The sequence below is a fragment of the Gopherus flavomarginatus genome, chromosome 14 (assembly GCF_025201925.1).
Source record: "Gopherus flavomarginatus isolate rGopFla2 chromosome 14, rGopFla2.mat.asm, whole genome shotgun sequence".
Lineage (NCBI taxonomy): Eukaryota > Metazoa > Chordata > Testudines > Testudinidae > Gopherus > Gopherus flavomarginatus.
The window spans coordinates 8,804,960-8,821,910 of NC_066630.1; the positions used below are offsets into that span (position 1 = coordinate 8,804,960).

General features: G+C 40.7%; 1 protein-coding gene across 3 annotated transcripts in view; it reads right to left on the reverse strand.

The window, feature by feature from the left end:
• Window positions 1-16,951, reverse strand: part of ATP2C2 (ATPase secretory pathway Ca2+ transporting 2) — a 39,590-nt gene that overhangs the window by 12,107 nt on the left and 10,532 nt on the right. For all 3 annotated transcript variants that reach the window (XM_050923247.1, XM_050923246.1, XM_050923249.1), the window contains exons 3-15: window positions 15,547-15,663; window positions 13,446-13,535; window positions 13,072-13,107; window positions 12,900-12,961; window positions 10,557-10,665; window positions 10,320-10,469; window positions 10,143-10,211; window positions 9,592-9,667; window positions 9,309-9,375; window positions 6,856-6,980; window positions 2,689-2,786; window positions 1,637-1,738; window positions 554-643 (exon numbers count right to left, since the gene is read on the reverse strand). In XM_050923247.1, the coding sequence (XP_050779204.1) occupies window positions 554-643; window positions 1,637-1,738; window positions 2,689-2,786; window positions 6,856-6,980; window positions 9,309-9,375; window positions 9,592-9,667; window positions 10,143-10,211; window positions 10,320-10,469; window positions 10,557-10,665; window positions 12,900-12,961; window positions 13,072-13,107; window positions 13,446-13,535; window positions 15,547-15,663 (1,191 nt within the window). The remainder of the gene's footprint in view (window positions 1-553; window positions 644-1,636; window positions 1,739-2,688; window positions 2,787-6,855; window positions 6,981-9,308; window positions 9,376-9,591; window positions 9,668-10,142; window positions 10,212-10,319; window positions 10,470-10,556; window positions 10,666-12,899; window positions 12,962-13,071; window positions 13,108-13,445; window positions 13,536-15,546; window positions 15,664-16,951) is intronic.

A 16,951-nucleotide genomic window follows, 5' to 3' on the forward strand; every position in this document is an offset into this window, starting at 1 on the left:
GTTTTTCCACAACTGTAGGAAAAAAGGTAAGAAAGTAGCAGATGACAAAAATACAGAAGAAAACCCTAGGCCATGACTTCTAATTTGACTTGTGCCTGTTCATTTGTCTGCTGTTTTCTCACTGGTGTCTGCAAAACAATGGAAAGGAGACTGATTCCAGCCCAAAAGACATCCATTGTGCAGTGTAATTACACAAACCAGCCAAGTAAAACCATTATTGCTATAGCATGGAAACGCTCAGAGAAGGTGTTTTGCCTGTGGAGGCTAGTGTAGATGCCTGTGTGTGTAAGCTGGGGTAGAGGAGACAAAGGTTCTTGCAAGAAGGACCAAAAAGAAGCAAGAAGAATCTGAAGTCAGTCAGTTCGAGTACTCTCTACAATTAATAATATCCAACAAATTCAGTTTATTTTGCAAGTTTTTGGGTTACTAAAGGATCATATTCTCTATCTTTCTCTCCAGCACTTATAAGGGAGCTATTATTTTACTGCCTACACAGAACCTGACTCTAGCTTGAAGAAATCTGCAAAAGACAAACAAATATAAGAAACCCTACCTTCATTGCCAAAGCAATAAGGGCTCCCTCCGTTGGCTGACCCATCACAGTATTTTTTTTGATAATAGCATTATTAGCCACACAGCCAGCCTAAAAGTGATATATTTGCATACATTATTTTTATATAAAATAGTATACATTACATATCTCCCTCTAATTAGTTGGTAAGATACTGCAGAGCTATAATGGCTGCATTGTGACAACTTTCAATTCATGTCAAGTAGAGCGAAACTAAGGAGGTGGGAATTTGGCATCAAGGCTGAATCTGAGGGCTAAGGATCAAGTTCAGGGGCACAACCATCGCATAATATTTTGGATCAAAATACTAGCTATTTCACAAGATGGTTCTTGCACTTTTCCACCATTTTGAGGCACTTCCAAATGAGTAGAACTGGTAAAAAAAATATTTAATATTTCGAATTTTGAAAAATGAACAAGAAAATGGTGGACTATATTTTCATAATTTCCCCCTCTTTGAATCAGCTGTACAAATCAGACCTGGAAAGATTAGTCCCTTCTAATTGTGGCTTTAACATGAAATATAAATCTGAGGGGTGGGTTTGGATTAAATCTGAGGTTCCAGTTTAGGTCATTTGCATATGCAAGTATCTGATTTTTGCATACAATGGTGTGTGCAAAATTAGTGGTAAAATTGCACATGTGTGTCTTTAAAAATCAGATCCCCAGTACCCTTTGAAATCAATAAAGATTCTGCCTAACCAGCTGGCTGTATTTTGGAATTGCAGCTACTCTATAGAAATAAAAATGTATAATGTTAATTGCTCCTTGCTCTATGCATCACCACTGCACAAACTCTCATCCAAAACTGGAAAGCATTTCTGCAAGCCAATGTCTCTGGCTTCTCCCTAGATATTTTTGATGACTGTCACCTGCTATAAAATTACTGTCATGTCTGATATAGTAACAGCACAAAGTCCTTCTTTAGGTCTTCTTGCTGTAGCAAGGACATGTTCAATTAGAGTCAATAAAAGTGCAGTTTCAATAACATTCATTGTACAAGGAGAGCATCATAAACTATAATCAAGTGAAAATGGAGCAATTTGACTTATATTTTATACTTACCTCCACTAGCTTTCCTACTGAGACATTGGAAAATTCCTTAATAACTTTCTTTGATGGTAACAGACATACACTTCCTTTCCCACTGTATCCAACCCCGCTCACCTAGGGGGAAATAAATTTGGAAGGTGCATACATAAAATTTGCCAGCATCTAGCTGAAATATATGACTATCAATATTTTCTCCTTCTACAGCACAACATCTCTGGGGACATTTAGGATCTATTTTCAAAGCATGCTGGGATTAATGTGTTTTGCTGGGAGCAATATTTATAGCTAAGGTTGCAACTGCTGTAATAATCAAAGTGCAGTACTGTCTAGGGATAAGAAAACTCACTTGGCAGTATTTCAGTCCTATTTGTTCATCATGCGTACCATTCAATCAATGGGCCAAATTCTTAGTTAGGTGCAGCTACATTAGATTTGCCAGCTGGAATACAATAGATTAACCTATGCTTCTGTTTTTATGATTATTGAAGGTGTGATTCTTCACTGTCTTATATGGTAGTAGTTTACACCCAGTATGCACTGGTGTGATGACAACATGTAAGGCCATGGCTAATCAGGCCCCATGGCTATAAATAAAAATAATGAATAACTATAAAAAAGGAGGGTCAACCTGCTAGAAAATGGTTGAAAATGTTTCTGCTCTAAATGCCAACAGCAGTATTGGCACTGGTGGCAGGAACAACTAAATATTCTAACATTTGTGTTTATGCTCATGATATTGCTGGGAGCGTTGTGTGCAAAGGATGTGTGATTTCATCACACACGCTCTTTCAAGTACAGCATGGTCACTTTGTGTGAGCAGCTTCTGTGACTATGGGGCCTCATTCTGCACTCCTTTGACACCCCACTCTCTCATTCATGTAAGCGGGAACTTCAAATGCACAAGGAATGAGCCCGTAGTCTAATATAAATACATGTACATTTAGAACAACTTATACAGGAGTTGACCATGCAAAGAACTGAGACTGTTGGATGTCCAGGACTGGAATTTGAGCAATCTTTTGTGGGCTTGACCTATGAAGTTTGTATAATTTCATGGACCATACCTCTGCCTGGAATCCATCTGAGGTTACTAGCTGAGTTACTGTCATCTCATTGGCTGTCAAAGTCCCTGTCTTATCTGAACAGATAACATTGCAGCAACCTGATGGGAGGAACATTTTTTTTTAATCAAAGCTAATACAATATGCAAATAAGCAACTAGATTAAATGACATAGAAATGTTATAACATGTTACTTGTACGTTACAAACACGAGCCGTTACCGGCAAAGATCTATGTGTGAGAAAGAACAAAATACAAAAAGCTGGGTGAATTTTCTAACCCCTCATTAAGGGCTAAGAGAAAACCAGTGCAAACATGTTTGTGCCTCTCTCGTGGCTTGATAAGGCATTTTACTACCATGTATATGATTTGGGTTTGGGATCTGGTAGGAGACAGCTGTTGGAAGGAAGGTTCCATCACTCTTGAACATCAATGTTGCATGGTTCAGAGAAGGTGTTAATTTCTGAGAGAGCGATCAGTTTCTCAGAGCTGCAAGGTCATGACTGACAAGCTGAGAGGAAATATGGGGAAAAAAAGATAAAAACTCAGCAGCCTAAGAGAGAGATGGTGAGACAATGGGTGCTGAGGTGCCCGAAGACTCACTCAGCAGTTCATCATTCTCTTGGACGATGGTGCAAGGGGGATCCCAATGACACTTATTTTTGTTTTGGGTCAAGATGGATTCAGTCCCTGCTCCACCACAAACTCTTTATGGGACCTTGGGCAAGTCATTTAGCCTCACAGGGTATGTCCACACTGCAATAAAACACCCACAGCTGGCCCGACTCAGCTAACTCAGGTTTGCAGGGCCTGGGCTGTGGGCTACAAAATTGCAATTTAAATGCCTGAGCTCGGAGAGCTACATGACAATTTTATAGCCCACTGCCCAATCCCCTCAAGTCTGTGTCAGCTGACACAGGCCATCTACGGGTGCTTTGGTGCAGTCTAGACATACCCTCTGTATCTCAGGGTACGTCTACACTACCCGCTGGATCAGTGGGTAGTGATCGATCTATTGGGGAATCGATTTATCACGTCTAGTGTAGATGCAATATATCAATCCCCGATCACTCTGCCATCGACTCCTGTACTCCACCATGGTGAGAGGTGGAAGTGGAGTCAACGGCAGAGCAGTGGCAGTCGACTCTGCGCCGTGAGGACTCAAGGTAAGTTGACCTAAGATACGCAACTTCAGCTACGAGAATAGCATAGCTGAAGTCGACGTATCTTAGGTCGATCCCACCCCCCCAGTGTAGACCAGGCCTCAGTTCCCTATTTGTACAATGGGGATAAAAGCTGTTCCCTACCTCACAGGGGTGTTGTGAGGATAAATATATTGAAGATTGTGAGAGACTCTTAGTTATGACAATAATGGGGGCCATAAGAGTCCCTAAGGCAGATAGGATGCTGAGAGAGGCAATTCCACATTCAAACTCTGCTTTGAAATAATAATACTCAATTTGAAAAATAAACACTCAATACAAATACAATATAATTCAGCACAAATTCTGGACCTGATTCCCATTTATACTAATGCCTCTTTGCACTGCACTGACAATTTAAGCAGATTTAGAGTGGGAGTGAATTAGACTGATGTCCATTGCAGGGCCAATTTACACTGCTAAAGCAGGACAAAGAGGCTTTAATGTAAAGGAAAATCAGGTCCTCTAATTTTAGTCACTTAAATGGATGGAATCATTTCCACCAGAGCTGGCAAAATGAGTTGAGCTCAGATACCGTGATAATGACGAGTGCCATATAAGAACCCAGACAGAAGAAAGCAGATTGGCCTGTGATTAAGTTAATTGCAATTTTGAAGGATTAGTCCAGACCAAATCATTATCTTTAATTAGTCTGAATTTAATTATTTGCAGAATTAAATAAAAAGTTGAATGAAGGACAAATATGCTCTTTACAAAAGTTCTGTGGACTTGTGTCGTTAACAAGTAGAAGAACGTTGCTCCTTGTAATGCTTGGACATTATCACAAAGGTTCTAGTTATTGGCTGAAGAGGCCCATTTAGGGCTGGCAATTTTTGGAATCCAATCAATTCTTTTATGAGTTTGAGGCAGGCAGCTCCACATGTCCTGGCATTAGAATCAGTGCAGATAAGATGGAGATAAGGGTGAGAGGACTGTTTCTTAGCAAGCAGGGTCCCTGATCCTGGAGACCTAACAGGGGTAAAAAAGGAACACAACTGCTTTCAATATCAGAGAGATAAATACCAGGGAGAGAGAAGAACCATTTAAACTAAGGACAATGTTGGCAGAAGAACAAATGGGACTAAAACAGGCCATGAATAAATTTAGCCTGGAAATTAGAAGGTTTCTTACCATCAGAGAAGTGAGGTACTAGAACAGCCTTTCAATGCAAGTAGAGGGGGCAAACCAACTAACTCGTTTTAAGATGGAACTTGATAAATTTATAAATGGGATTATGAGACAGGGTTGCCTGTGATAGCCAGGGACCGGACTCAGAGAGTCAGGCTGTCATAAACAGATAGCTAAGGGTTAATGTCTCTTTCACCTGAAGCACCTGACCAGAGGACCAATCAGGAAACCGGATTTTTTCAACTTTGGGTGGAGGGAATTGAGTGTCTGAGTCTTTTGTCGTCTGCCTGCTTTCTCTGAGCTTTGGAGAAGTAGTTCTACTTTCTAATTTTCTGTTTCTAAGTGTAAGGACAAAGAGATCAGATAGTAAGTTCTATGGTTTCTTTTCTTTGGTATTTGCATGAATATAAGTGCTGGAGTGCTTTGATTTGTATTCTTTTTGAATAAGGCTGTTTATTCAATATTCTTTTAAGCAATCGACCCTGTATTGTATCATCTTAATACAGAGAGATTATTTGTACTTATTTTTCTTTCTTTTTATATAAAGCTTTCTTTTAAGACCTGTTGGAGTTTTTCTTTACTTCAGGGAAATTGAGTCTGTACTCACCAGGGAATTGGTGGGAGGAAGAAAAGGGGAGATCTGTGTGTTGGATTGCTAGCCTGACTTTGCATTCCCTCTGGGGGAATAGGAAAGTACTTTTTGTTTTCAGGATTGGGAACAGAGAGGGGGAGTCCCTTTGTGTAGTTTCACAGAGCTTGTGTCTGTGTATCTCTTCAGGAGCACCTGGAGGGGGGAAGGGAAAAAGGATTATTTCCCTTTGTTGTGAGACTCAAGGAATTTGGGTCTTGGGGTCCCAGGGAAGGTTTTTCAGGGGGACCAGAGTGCCCCAAAACACTCTAATTTTTTGGGTGGTGGCAGCAGGTACCAGGTCCAAGCTGGTAACTAAGCTTGGAGGTTTTCATGCTAACCCCCATATTTTGGACGCTAAGGTCCAAATCTGGGACTAAGGTTATTACACAGGCGATCCGTTCCAGTCCTACGTTCCGTGTTCCTGAGTCAACGGGAGTTATATCTGTGTCATAAATGATGGGTAAGGCTCTTCAGTAGCCATGTGAAGCTGCATGATGCTATCTTGTGCTCCTAGACCCTTGTAGATAAATGCCTTCCATCATCAGAATTTAGAGTGGTGCTCAATATAGGAAATCTCTGTTTCCCCTCATGCAATGCTCCGTACTAACCCACAGGGCCAGAGACCCTACTAGGAGACAGTAATTTTAGGCATGCCATTGTGAAGAGGAGGCAGAGGAGTATCAGTGAGGTGGGCAGGTAGACAGGGAAGAACAGCAGTTGAGTTGGCCTATACCATTGTGTCAGTTGCTCTAGTGCAGGGGCAGCAGCTGTCTTCCAGCCAGGTACAGGACAGGAGAAGCATATGGATCAACAGAGTGGGATGGAAGTGAAGAGGCAGACCTGGGTGCATTAGCAAGATAGGCAGGTCTTAGAAGGAGAGAACAGCTGGTCAAGGACAGCCAATTCCATGGAAAGAAAGGGTTACAACAGCACATTAGCCTTTTGATCTCAGCAGTGTTCCTGGTGTGCCACTTTAGTGGCCCTTGGGACTAAAGAAGGGGATGAAGAACATATTGGAGAGTGAAGAGGAAGAGAGAGACAATTTCAAAGAATTTGGGTTATTGGGTTGCTCCAGCCCTTGGTTCAAATCACAACACCAGTCCCCTGGGTTAGCTAAGCAAGCTAGTAGCCAATTGAGCTGCAGATTTGTATAGACTGGACAGATGAATACATGGCTTTGTTTTTGGATGTGACCATCAGCAGCCTTACCTAGAGTTTCTACTATGGGCAGCTTCTTCACAATCACTCTTTTCTTGGCCATCCTTAGAACGCCCAGCACCAGCGTCACCGTGACCACAATGGGCAGCCCCTCTGGAATGGCAGCCACGGCCAGGCTGGGTTGCAATATAGCAAAAGAATAGGTTTCCAGTTACAACAACGTGTCACACCACAAGGCACTGCACCCAAGCATACACTCGAACATGGCAAATAAGCATTTCCAGAAGGCATGAATGTCCTCTTGAATAGGACGGTCTGGAATGGAAATCTTGTGACCGTTGAATATTAGCAGCTCAAATTCCCAATACATAAATGAAATATAAAATATGTACAATAATCCTCTACATGTCCTTCTCCATTTAAATGAGTCTGAAGAGTGAGCACAATTTTGAACATTGCTTACATTTCCTTACATCTGGGAATTTGGGATCTTTAATTTCTGAAGATTAAGGTTCAACTTTGCTTGGCAGCATGGTTCAATCATACCCACTGACTTACTCTCCTAGATGCATCAAAGCCATACTCAGAGAGTTAATTCTATTCTGAGCAGCCTGGAATCCCAAATGATCTCTTGGTGCCATAGGCTATGCCTACCCTACAGCTGGGATCGACACTCTGAGATCACTCTACTAGTGGTCGATTTAGCAGGTCTAGTGAAGACCCACCAAATTGACAGCAGATCGCTCTACACTCGACCCCCGTACTCATGTAGCTAGAGTTGCGTATCATAGGTTGATTTACCGTGGTAGTGTAGACAAAGCCCTAGAAAACCAGACTGGCTTCTGGCATTGTGCACAGTTATGCCAGAGAAAATACAAACTGACAATCATTTTATAACCCTCTGTTGTTCTGTAGGCAGGTACGAATGGGTCATAAAGGACATCTGGTGTTATAAGGCAATAAATGTTTATATTAAGCATAAAAACTAGCTCAGGATTAAAACATGGGTTAAGGCAAACATTTTCAAAAAGTGACTACTGAATTTAATTGCCTGAATTTCCGGGTGTCAAATTTCAGACAACTCGGGCAGGCTCAGTTTCCTGGGGTGATTAGTACTAAGGCTGGCCAGAAAGCAACAATTCCATTTTGCGGAAAATGTTGAAACTTTGAAATTTGTTTTCATTTAGATAAGGAGTGAAACTGAGACCTTTGGAATTTTTTTTTTTTTTTTTTGTGTGTGTGAAAAAGAGAGCAAGAGACCCCAGAATAGCCAATAAACTGGTGGTCAGAGCACTGGCTTAGGATGTAGTAGACCCAGATTCAATCCCAACTGGAGTGAGTTGGAGCTTTGTGTCTCAGCACCTGTGAAATTCTTAGTCAAGAAATGCTGACAAACACTTTTCTCCTTTGTCAATGTCCCCTTAGCCATTGTGAGTGTGAAACCAAACTACTTTAGTTTCTTCCATGCTGACCTCCACCCATATTTTTATTTCCACACAGTGCTGGATAATGAATAATCTTAGAGCTATGGCAACACTTAAGGATACATTTTCCAAATATTACTCAAACAGATGGTTTATAGTATTTGATTAAGGGGTTGTGCATGTATTGCCATGTGTCAGGTACAAATGTAACATCCCCGGCTTTATAAACACGTCAGAGAAGGGAGAATATTTGTCAATGTAACATTCCTCTTAATTTATAGCACAGACATAAGACCAGAACAATGGCCATACTGGGTCAGACCTATGGTCTATCTAGGTTAGTATCCTGTCTCACAGTGGCCAGTGCCAGATGCTTCAGAGAGAATGAACAGAACAAGGCAATTTTGAGTGGTCCATCCCCTGTCATCCAGTCCCATCTTCTGGCAGTTGGAGGTTTAGGGACAACCAGAACAGGGTTGTATGCCTGATCATCTTGGCTGAATAACCATTGATGGGTGTATCCTCCATGAACTTATCTAATTCTTTGTTGAACCCAGTTATACTTTTGGTCTTCACAACATCCCCTGGCAACGACTTCCACAGATTGACTGTACATTGTGTGAAGAAGTGCTTTCTTGTATTTGTTTTAAAATTGCTGCCTCTTAAGACGTTCCAGGACTTTTATGGCAGGGATCAAGGTGGGGAAGGCTATTCTTATGTAGATTCTTCCAAGCTCAGTAGAAATATGTTCATGGCAGAATTTGGACATTAGGGAAATTATGTACCAGTTTGTTGCCCCATCGAAATAAAATAAAACCTCAAGCCTTCTTTTGTTCCTTCATTTGACATTAAATGAATAGTAAGGTCAGATTCTACATTCACTGAAATCAATAGAAAAACTCACATTGGCTTCTGTGGTGCAGAACCAAGCCACATATTTACAGACTAACACAAATATTGAGGTTTCCCCCCCCCCCACAGAAAAAAGTGCCTTCCATTGTCTCAAGCAACCTCTTAAATGCAACCACTCAGTGGGACGTGTTTCACTGTAATAATAAAAGAGTTCTTTCCAATCCTCACCTCACTCCAATAGTGAACATACTGAGAAGATGCTTTCCTTGCAACCAGCCAATCAGCATTATTAAACCTAGGAGAGGGGAAGAAAAGCCAGTTGAAAAATGGAAGTTAAGAATCTGTGAGGGATTTCAAGAGATTTCTCATCTCAAGGGGTCGCAGGCCAGACACTCAAAAACTGAGACACTCTATGTAAAAGGGCCCTTTAGAAAAAGTTGCTCCAGGGACCCGGGAATGCATTCATAATGGAATGCATCATAGTTTATACAGGGCATTCGGGCAAACTCACCAATTATGCAAAAGGAGAAAAGAGTAAGTTGTTTCCCCAGTTTATCCATGCTTTTCTGTAGAGGAGTTTTAGGGGTCTGAAAACGTGAAGAGAAAAAAAACTCTAAGTTGGTTTCTGTTATGTAAAATGAGGCGCATGAGTAGAATCAGTGACAAGAAATACAACCATGGATTATCATCGCTGGAGCAACCCTAAACTGAGATCCGGGGCTTATTGTGCAGGCACTGTACACCATATACACAGTGAGAGAAAAATGCCCATTAGAGTTGATAATCTCAATAGACAAGACAGAAGCATTAATCAGTTCACAGATAGGGACCAGAGGCATGGAGAGAATAAGTGACATGCCCAAGATCACCAAAGATTGTGGCAGAGCTGGGACTTGAATCCAGCTCTCTTAAATCCTATTGCAACGCCTGAAGCTTGTGACCACCCTCCCTACAAACAGCACTTTGACCTTCAGTATTTGAGTAACAATATGGAGACTTGGGTCCTACGACAGTACCACACAGCTCTGTACCAACAAAACAAACAGAATTCTTGTCCCTTACCTCTTCTGCTTGCATCAATTTAAACACCTCTCCAAACTGTGAGTTTTCACCAGTTCCGATAACTATCCCCTGGATTAGGAAAATAGCAATGAGAATCACGCAAAATACTGACCTTACTTAAAAGACTCTCTAGCTATTATTTACAGGTGGATGATATGGAGAGTATATAGGACTCACTTTTCCCTTCCCATATCGCACCAGTGTTCCCATGAAAACAACATTATTCAGCGTTGTTAGGTCTCCGGCTTCCAGTAAGGGATCATCAGTCTTACTGCAAGGCTCAGCTTCTCCAGTAAAACTAGATTCATCCACCAGCAGGTCTGTAACCTAATTAAAAATGTAACTACATGGAACCTTTATCACAATATAGACGAACAAATCGACGTTATCGTTTATGTGTGAACTGGTGTTTACCTCTATCAGTCTGATATCTGCAGGAACCCTGTCTCCAATAGAAAGACACACAATGTCTCCTGGGACCAGGTCTCGGGCGAGAAGATGTTGCAGTTTTCCTTCCCTTATGCTGCAGTACATTGAGAAAATGATACTATTTAAATAGGCCAAATAGCGTGCTAGGCAAATATAAGGAGCAGGTCCTTGCCCCAGAGATATTCCGATCTAAATAAGAGTTTATCATCTAACTAAGGATGAGGAAAGGAGATTATATTCCTACTCCAAATTTAGCTTTAATGCACAAACACATGAGTGGATTATGGAAGCTTTAGATTTCAGTAATAATGTACATTTAACCTGAATATCATGAATTGGAGTGCTTTCCCCCCGTTTGAACTTTAAAGACCGCTTACAGGCAGATGCAAGGGACTATAATACTTGGCAAGCTGTTTAAAGGTAGAATTACTGAACTGGTGTTTTTCCATGTTGTTGTAATAAATGTTCACCTTTGAAAAGATAAGGTACCTACTCTGTGAAATTCACTGGAGGAAATAGGCAAAGGTAACCAGAGTATTTGTAAGGTACAAAGTTCAATGACCATTGAAGTAGAAAAGACCACGCCTCATTTTTGACACAATAATTATAACCTCAACACGAACCATTTCTTTGTATTGGTCATGACAGAACTAATTTTCAAAGATACAAGTCTGATGTTGCCCTCTATATGCTTTATGAATGTGAATATGATGTAACTGGAATATGCTTTATGCAAAAGGCCTCTTGTAAGGTATCATTACAAAGGTTAGGATGAATGTATTCAGTAGGTTATATTTGTATGAATGTATCATTCTTGTATCTGAAGCTAGAAATATGAAGTATAACTCTGAGGTCCTATTGTAATTATGCAAAGTATGGGCCATTAATGGTGGCTTAAAATCTTGATGGCTCCCATTGACTAGGACAATTGGTTGTAAATGGCTGTTTACTTGCAAACTTTCCAGGGTACGTGCAGGCCAGCCCTTTAGAAAATGGAGACTAGGGGTCTGACAGGACATGTGACCATGTCACATGATACTGGAACTCATCTTAAACCTGCTGCTTTTCCATTTAGAAAGAGGGTGGGGAGTCAGAGAGACAAAGGATTCCTGCCTTATGCCAAAGCTATAAAAGTGGATGGAGCAGAAGAAGGGTGGTCCCAGTCATGAGAAAGCCCTTGCTTTTCACCTAAAATGCCTGCTGGAACAGATGAGGACTGTACCAGGGGAAAAGACTGGGCCCAGACTGGGAAGGAGTCTAGTCTGTGAAAGAAGCTTATTGGGACATCTCCGAGGGCGAGATTTACTTGGATGTATGCAAATCCCTAATATGCACACCAATGGGCCAGGTCCTTCAGTCTATTAGAGTTGCTTTTTGTGAGTCTCCCAGGGCAAAGGTATCCTAATGTCAGAGACTATGGCCAGTGGGGGATTCTCCCTGTACTGGGGAATCATCAGATGGTGTAAACATGCTATACTGACTCCTTTGCCAGTCCCTCCAGCTTCCAGTTTAGGAGGGGTTGTATCCAAGGAAAAGGGGATATGTCTGGGCCATCCTTACACTTCAGGAATTTCCAGATGATGGATTTATCCTTGGGGAGCGGGTGGATCGCTGGCAGCTGGTACAACTCAGTCCATATGAATTACAGACAGCAGTGGTGCAAAGATGGTACAAGAGTAGGGGGAAGAGACTAGTTCAAGGATTCAGTCACAGGGCCAAAAAACCAAAAGGAAATGGAAATAAGATTTGTATAAAATAGGATGAGAAATCCTACTTCCCCCCCAGGGGACATTAGTGGGAGTTGGGAAGCCTAATGAATATGGTAGGATCATTTCTCAGCCCATCAGGCACAAATGCCAACTTAGGATTAATGGTTATTTCCATATGCTCACTGACAAAAATTTGTTTACTGCACAACTGAGAAACCAGTATTGACTTGCAGGTGTAGCTGGACTCTCAGTCCTATTGACTGAAGCTAGCTCGTCCCTTGGATCACGTGTAAGGAACCTTTGGCTACTCGCATATAAACCCCATGCTAATCACTGGGGCTCAAACCCAGGAACGTAAGCACTAAAACACGAACTTCAGCCATCTCCACTATAGGAGAACTCCTGCAACTGCAAACACCAGGGCAAATTATAAGAGGGAGATATAATTCCATGCACTAAGGCAATGTATTACCAACTGAACATCTGTAAAATGCCCCATCCAAAAAGACAGTTATCAGCAATTCATTATATGCACAAGCATCAGAATTGTTGCCTTCATTATCTGGCTTTTCCCCCACAACTGGAACTAAAAGAAAATGAATACCTATGCATGACTTACCAGTTGCATTCTGGGGGGACTAGTTTGTTGAGCTCTTCCAAAGATTTTTCAGAGCGATACTCCTTATGAGAGAGCAGCATAAAACTAAGTTACAAAAGCAGGATTACTCCAAAACGGGGCATCAACTGAGATGCAGAGCTCTGCTGCAAAGTTAAGGATTCTTAGGACATACCTGAATGAAGGCCACTGTAACCACAATTAGTACTGCCTAAGGAGAAAGAGGTATTAAATTCATGGGCATGTTAATTGCAACTAATGCAGTGCTTGCATTACAGGTGATTCTGAGATTCTAAGGCCAGAGAGGGCCACTGTGAGCATCTAAGTCTGACCACAAGCCATAGAACTTCCCCCAAATAATTCCTAGAGCAGCTCTTATAGAAAAAAACCATCCAACCTCAATTTAAAAATTGCCAGTGATGAAGAATTCTCCATAAACCTGATCCACTGGTTAATTACCCTCACTGTTAAAACCATCTGCCTTATTTCCTGTCTGAATTTGTCTAGCTTCAATTTCCAGGTGATTCCACTTCCAGGTGAATAACTTACCATTGCAATACTCACAGCATCCTCATACTCTTTAGTAATTACACTTACTAACGCAGAAGCCAGCAGCAATAGAATGAGTGGATTCTTAAACTAAAATAAAGAAATAAGAGATTTTGGTTTTAGTTCAAAAAACCATTTAAAAAAAATAAGGCTCATTAGTTCCCTGTTAGTGACACATTTTAATGACGGACTTCTTTACAAAGAAGAACAAACGTGAATGGGATGAAGAATTCTTTTAATTAGTGCTACTGCATCATTCTTGCAAATCAATAGGAACTGTTGGATGCTCGGGTCTTTTGAAAACCTTGTCACTTATTTAGGGACCTAAATATGGATTTAGGAGCCTAATTTTAAGCTTCATTTGTGAAAATCTTGACCTCACTTAGGGTATGTCTACACTACCCGCCAATCCGGCGAGTAGTGATCGATCCCCGAATGTGCTCCCTGGCGACTCTGGAAGTCCACCAGGGCGAGAGGCGGAAGTGGAGTCCATGGGGGAGCAGCAGCCGTCAATCCCACACCGCGAGGACGTGAAGTAAGTCAATCTAAGTTGATCTAAGATACGCAACTTCAGCTATGAGAATAGCGTAGCTGAAGTTGACGTATCTTAGTTCAATTCCCTCCCCCAGTGTAGACCAGGCCTTAGTAACCACTGGAAGTGATGTAATTGAATTAAGTAAGATAAAGAACAAAAAAGAAAAGAAACGCTCCCCCCCCCCCCCCCACACACACACACACAATAGGTTATGAAGATACACCCTATAGGAATTTGGGCTTGAGCCAGCTCTCATTGAAATCATTCATGAAACTCAAGTCCTTAGTTCCCATTCTTAACAAAAGATTGAGCATAGATGCATAACATATAGTAAGTGAAAGGAGCCAGGCCATTGGACATTTAAAAATGCATGTTACGGGTCATTCAAATTTATGAGTGTGAATTGTGTACTCCAACAAGTAACACTTCCAAGGAGACTGAAGGGTTGTTAGAGAGCATGACTGTACTAAAAAAAAAAAAAAAAAAAAAAAAAAAAAAAAAAAAAAAAAATCCATTCTGTACTCTGAAAAGAAAATTCCTTGTTAAAAGGGTCAAGCTGGTGAAGGGCAAAGCACCAATATGTCATTTTTAATTAGGTGCAAAGTATGCTTTAAAAACAAGCTTAGAAAATTTATAGATGGTTATATGAAGCTGCTTGAAGGACTCTGAATAAGGAGGAGAGGAATGAAATCAGTGAAACAAAAGTGAACCCTTAAATAAAATAAACAAAGTTTACAATCCTTAGCATCCATCTAAAGTGAAACCAAAGGCAAAACTGATTAGTAAGAAAAGTCAAAACAAAACAATAAATCTCTATCAAAACATAATCCCTGTTTTGGTAAAAGCTCCAAGGCACAGACGAAAGTTACAGTCAGCTTGTGAGATCCGTTAATACACATGAGATTCCATGTGCCCCTAATGAACGATAACTCAGCCTAGGATGAATAAGATTAAAGACATCACCCCTATAGTTTGTTTCTTCCATTATTTGAATCACTCGATCTTCAAAGGGATATCGCAATATTGCATTTATTACACTTGCACAAGAGCTGAAGTTAACTTCATCCTTTCTTGCTGAAGATTTAGTGCTCATCAGTTTCATGCACTGAAATGTGTCGTAACTGAAATCAGAATATGCCTCAGTTATCACTGTCTTTATAGAAACTTCCTTTCTTTTATCATTGGCCTGAGAAGGAAATGAATATCGTTATTCAATAACAATATTGTTATTGTTTTGCAGCTGGTGCAAAGCATGGTAAGTCTCTTGATTTATACAGAGCATGCAGCATCTTAAGGAAAGGGTGGATCTTTAAATCTATCTCCATGCAATACACACATGGACCATGATCTTGCCATGATTTTCCCCCAGGCTCAGTGAGTCCCTGTGTCTCTATGCAGAGCTCATTGCTGGATTGGGGCCATAGAAAGCCATACAATTTCTAATATATGGAAATGGCTCAGATCTGATCAGAACAGATTTTCTCACTGGTGAGTACTACTGTGTACCACAGAAATTTGAAACCACCTTTTAATGGGCTGCACCACAGCTACACATGTAATCCTTACCTGGTCTAGATATTTCTTCCATATTGGTTCTGTATTGTCTACTATAAACTCGTTCCAGCCATGCGTTATTCTGCGTTGTAGCACAGAAAACTCAGAGAGTCCAGTTTGTAAATCAACCTGGTGGGAAGTTAAAATCAGTGTAAAATGATCCAGGAAAAAACTGCATCATGCAATCAAGCTGCATTAAAAATAATAAATAAGTTTGGCCAGAAGTTCAGATCTAATATTTGACCAAGTCTTACAGATTTCATTTATCTGTGTGGGGTGTACGGCACTGATCAAATATCCAGAATGATCAGACATGAAAGACAACCACTGCTTTTGTACCAACTACAAATCTTTGGAAGCTACTATCATAGATCCAGTAAAGGGAGCACAAATTCATTAACAAATCCTATTTCCAGTAGGGTGATCAGACAGCAAGTGTGAAAAATCAGGACAGGGCTGGGGGGTAAATGGAGCCCATACAAAAAAAAAAAAAAGCCCCAAATATCAGGACTGTCCCTATAAAAATCGGGACATCTGGTCACCCTAATTTCCAGATTTGTGATGCCATTTGATGAATGACAAAATAAAAATCAACTAAGAAAATAAACTAACTGCTAGGTTCACTAGAAACACAAGAAAAAATAATCAATGTTTTGCCAAAAAAAAAAAAAAAAAAGAGCAAATAAACATGGAAATAAATTGTGTCTGCAAGTTTGAGAGATGGCAGCAGTGGAGAATAAACCAAAAAATATCAAATACTCAGTACTACAATATTCCCTGGTTCCTAGTTTTAGCGGATCAGCATTTCCTAGATTTCTATCCTCCAGCATATTTTTTTCATACATATATGATCATGTATATATTCCTTACAGTATATTATTAATTTTCCCCATTGAGTATTTAAAATATTCCTCCAGAGATAGAATGCAATCCAGTGTTCCTTTCAGGGCAGTGTACATGTGTGCTTTCCCCCACATCATCTCTTACACATGGCTATTTGTAAATCACGTGATCCAAGCCCAGTGAAAGCCCCATGTAATATTTCACGGAATTGTCTATGGTTCTAGAGCCATGACATGAATATCATTGATTTAGATGCTAGGAATGCTGTGGGACTACGGGAAGAAAATAGGACCATATGAGTGTAAACTGGGTATAAACTGGACATGAATGAATTTAGGCTGGAAATTAGAAGGTGGTTCCTAACCATCATGGAGCAGCCTCCCAATAGAAATAGTGGGGGCAAACCACCTAACAAGTTTTAAGATGGAGCTGGATAAAATTTAAAAAAGGGATTACATGACAGGGTTGCCTGCAATAACAAGGGGCTGGACTTTATGACCCAGCAGGTCCTTTCCAGTCCTGTGGCCTACATGCACTAAGATTTTATGACGAGTTTGCTAGAACTGAGCTGGGG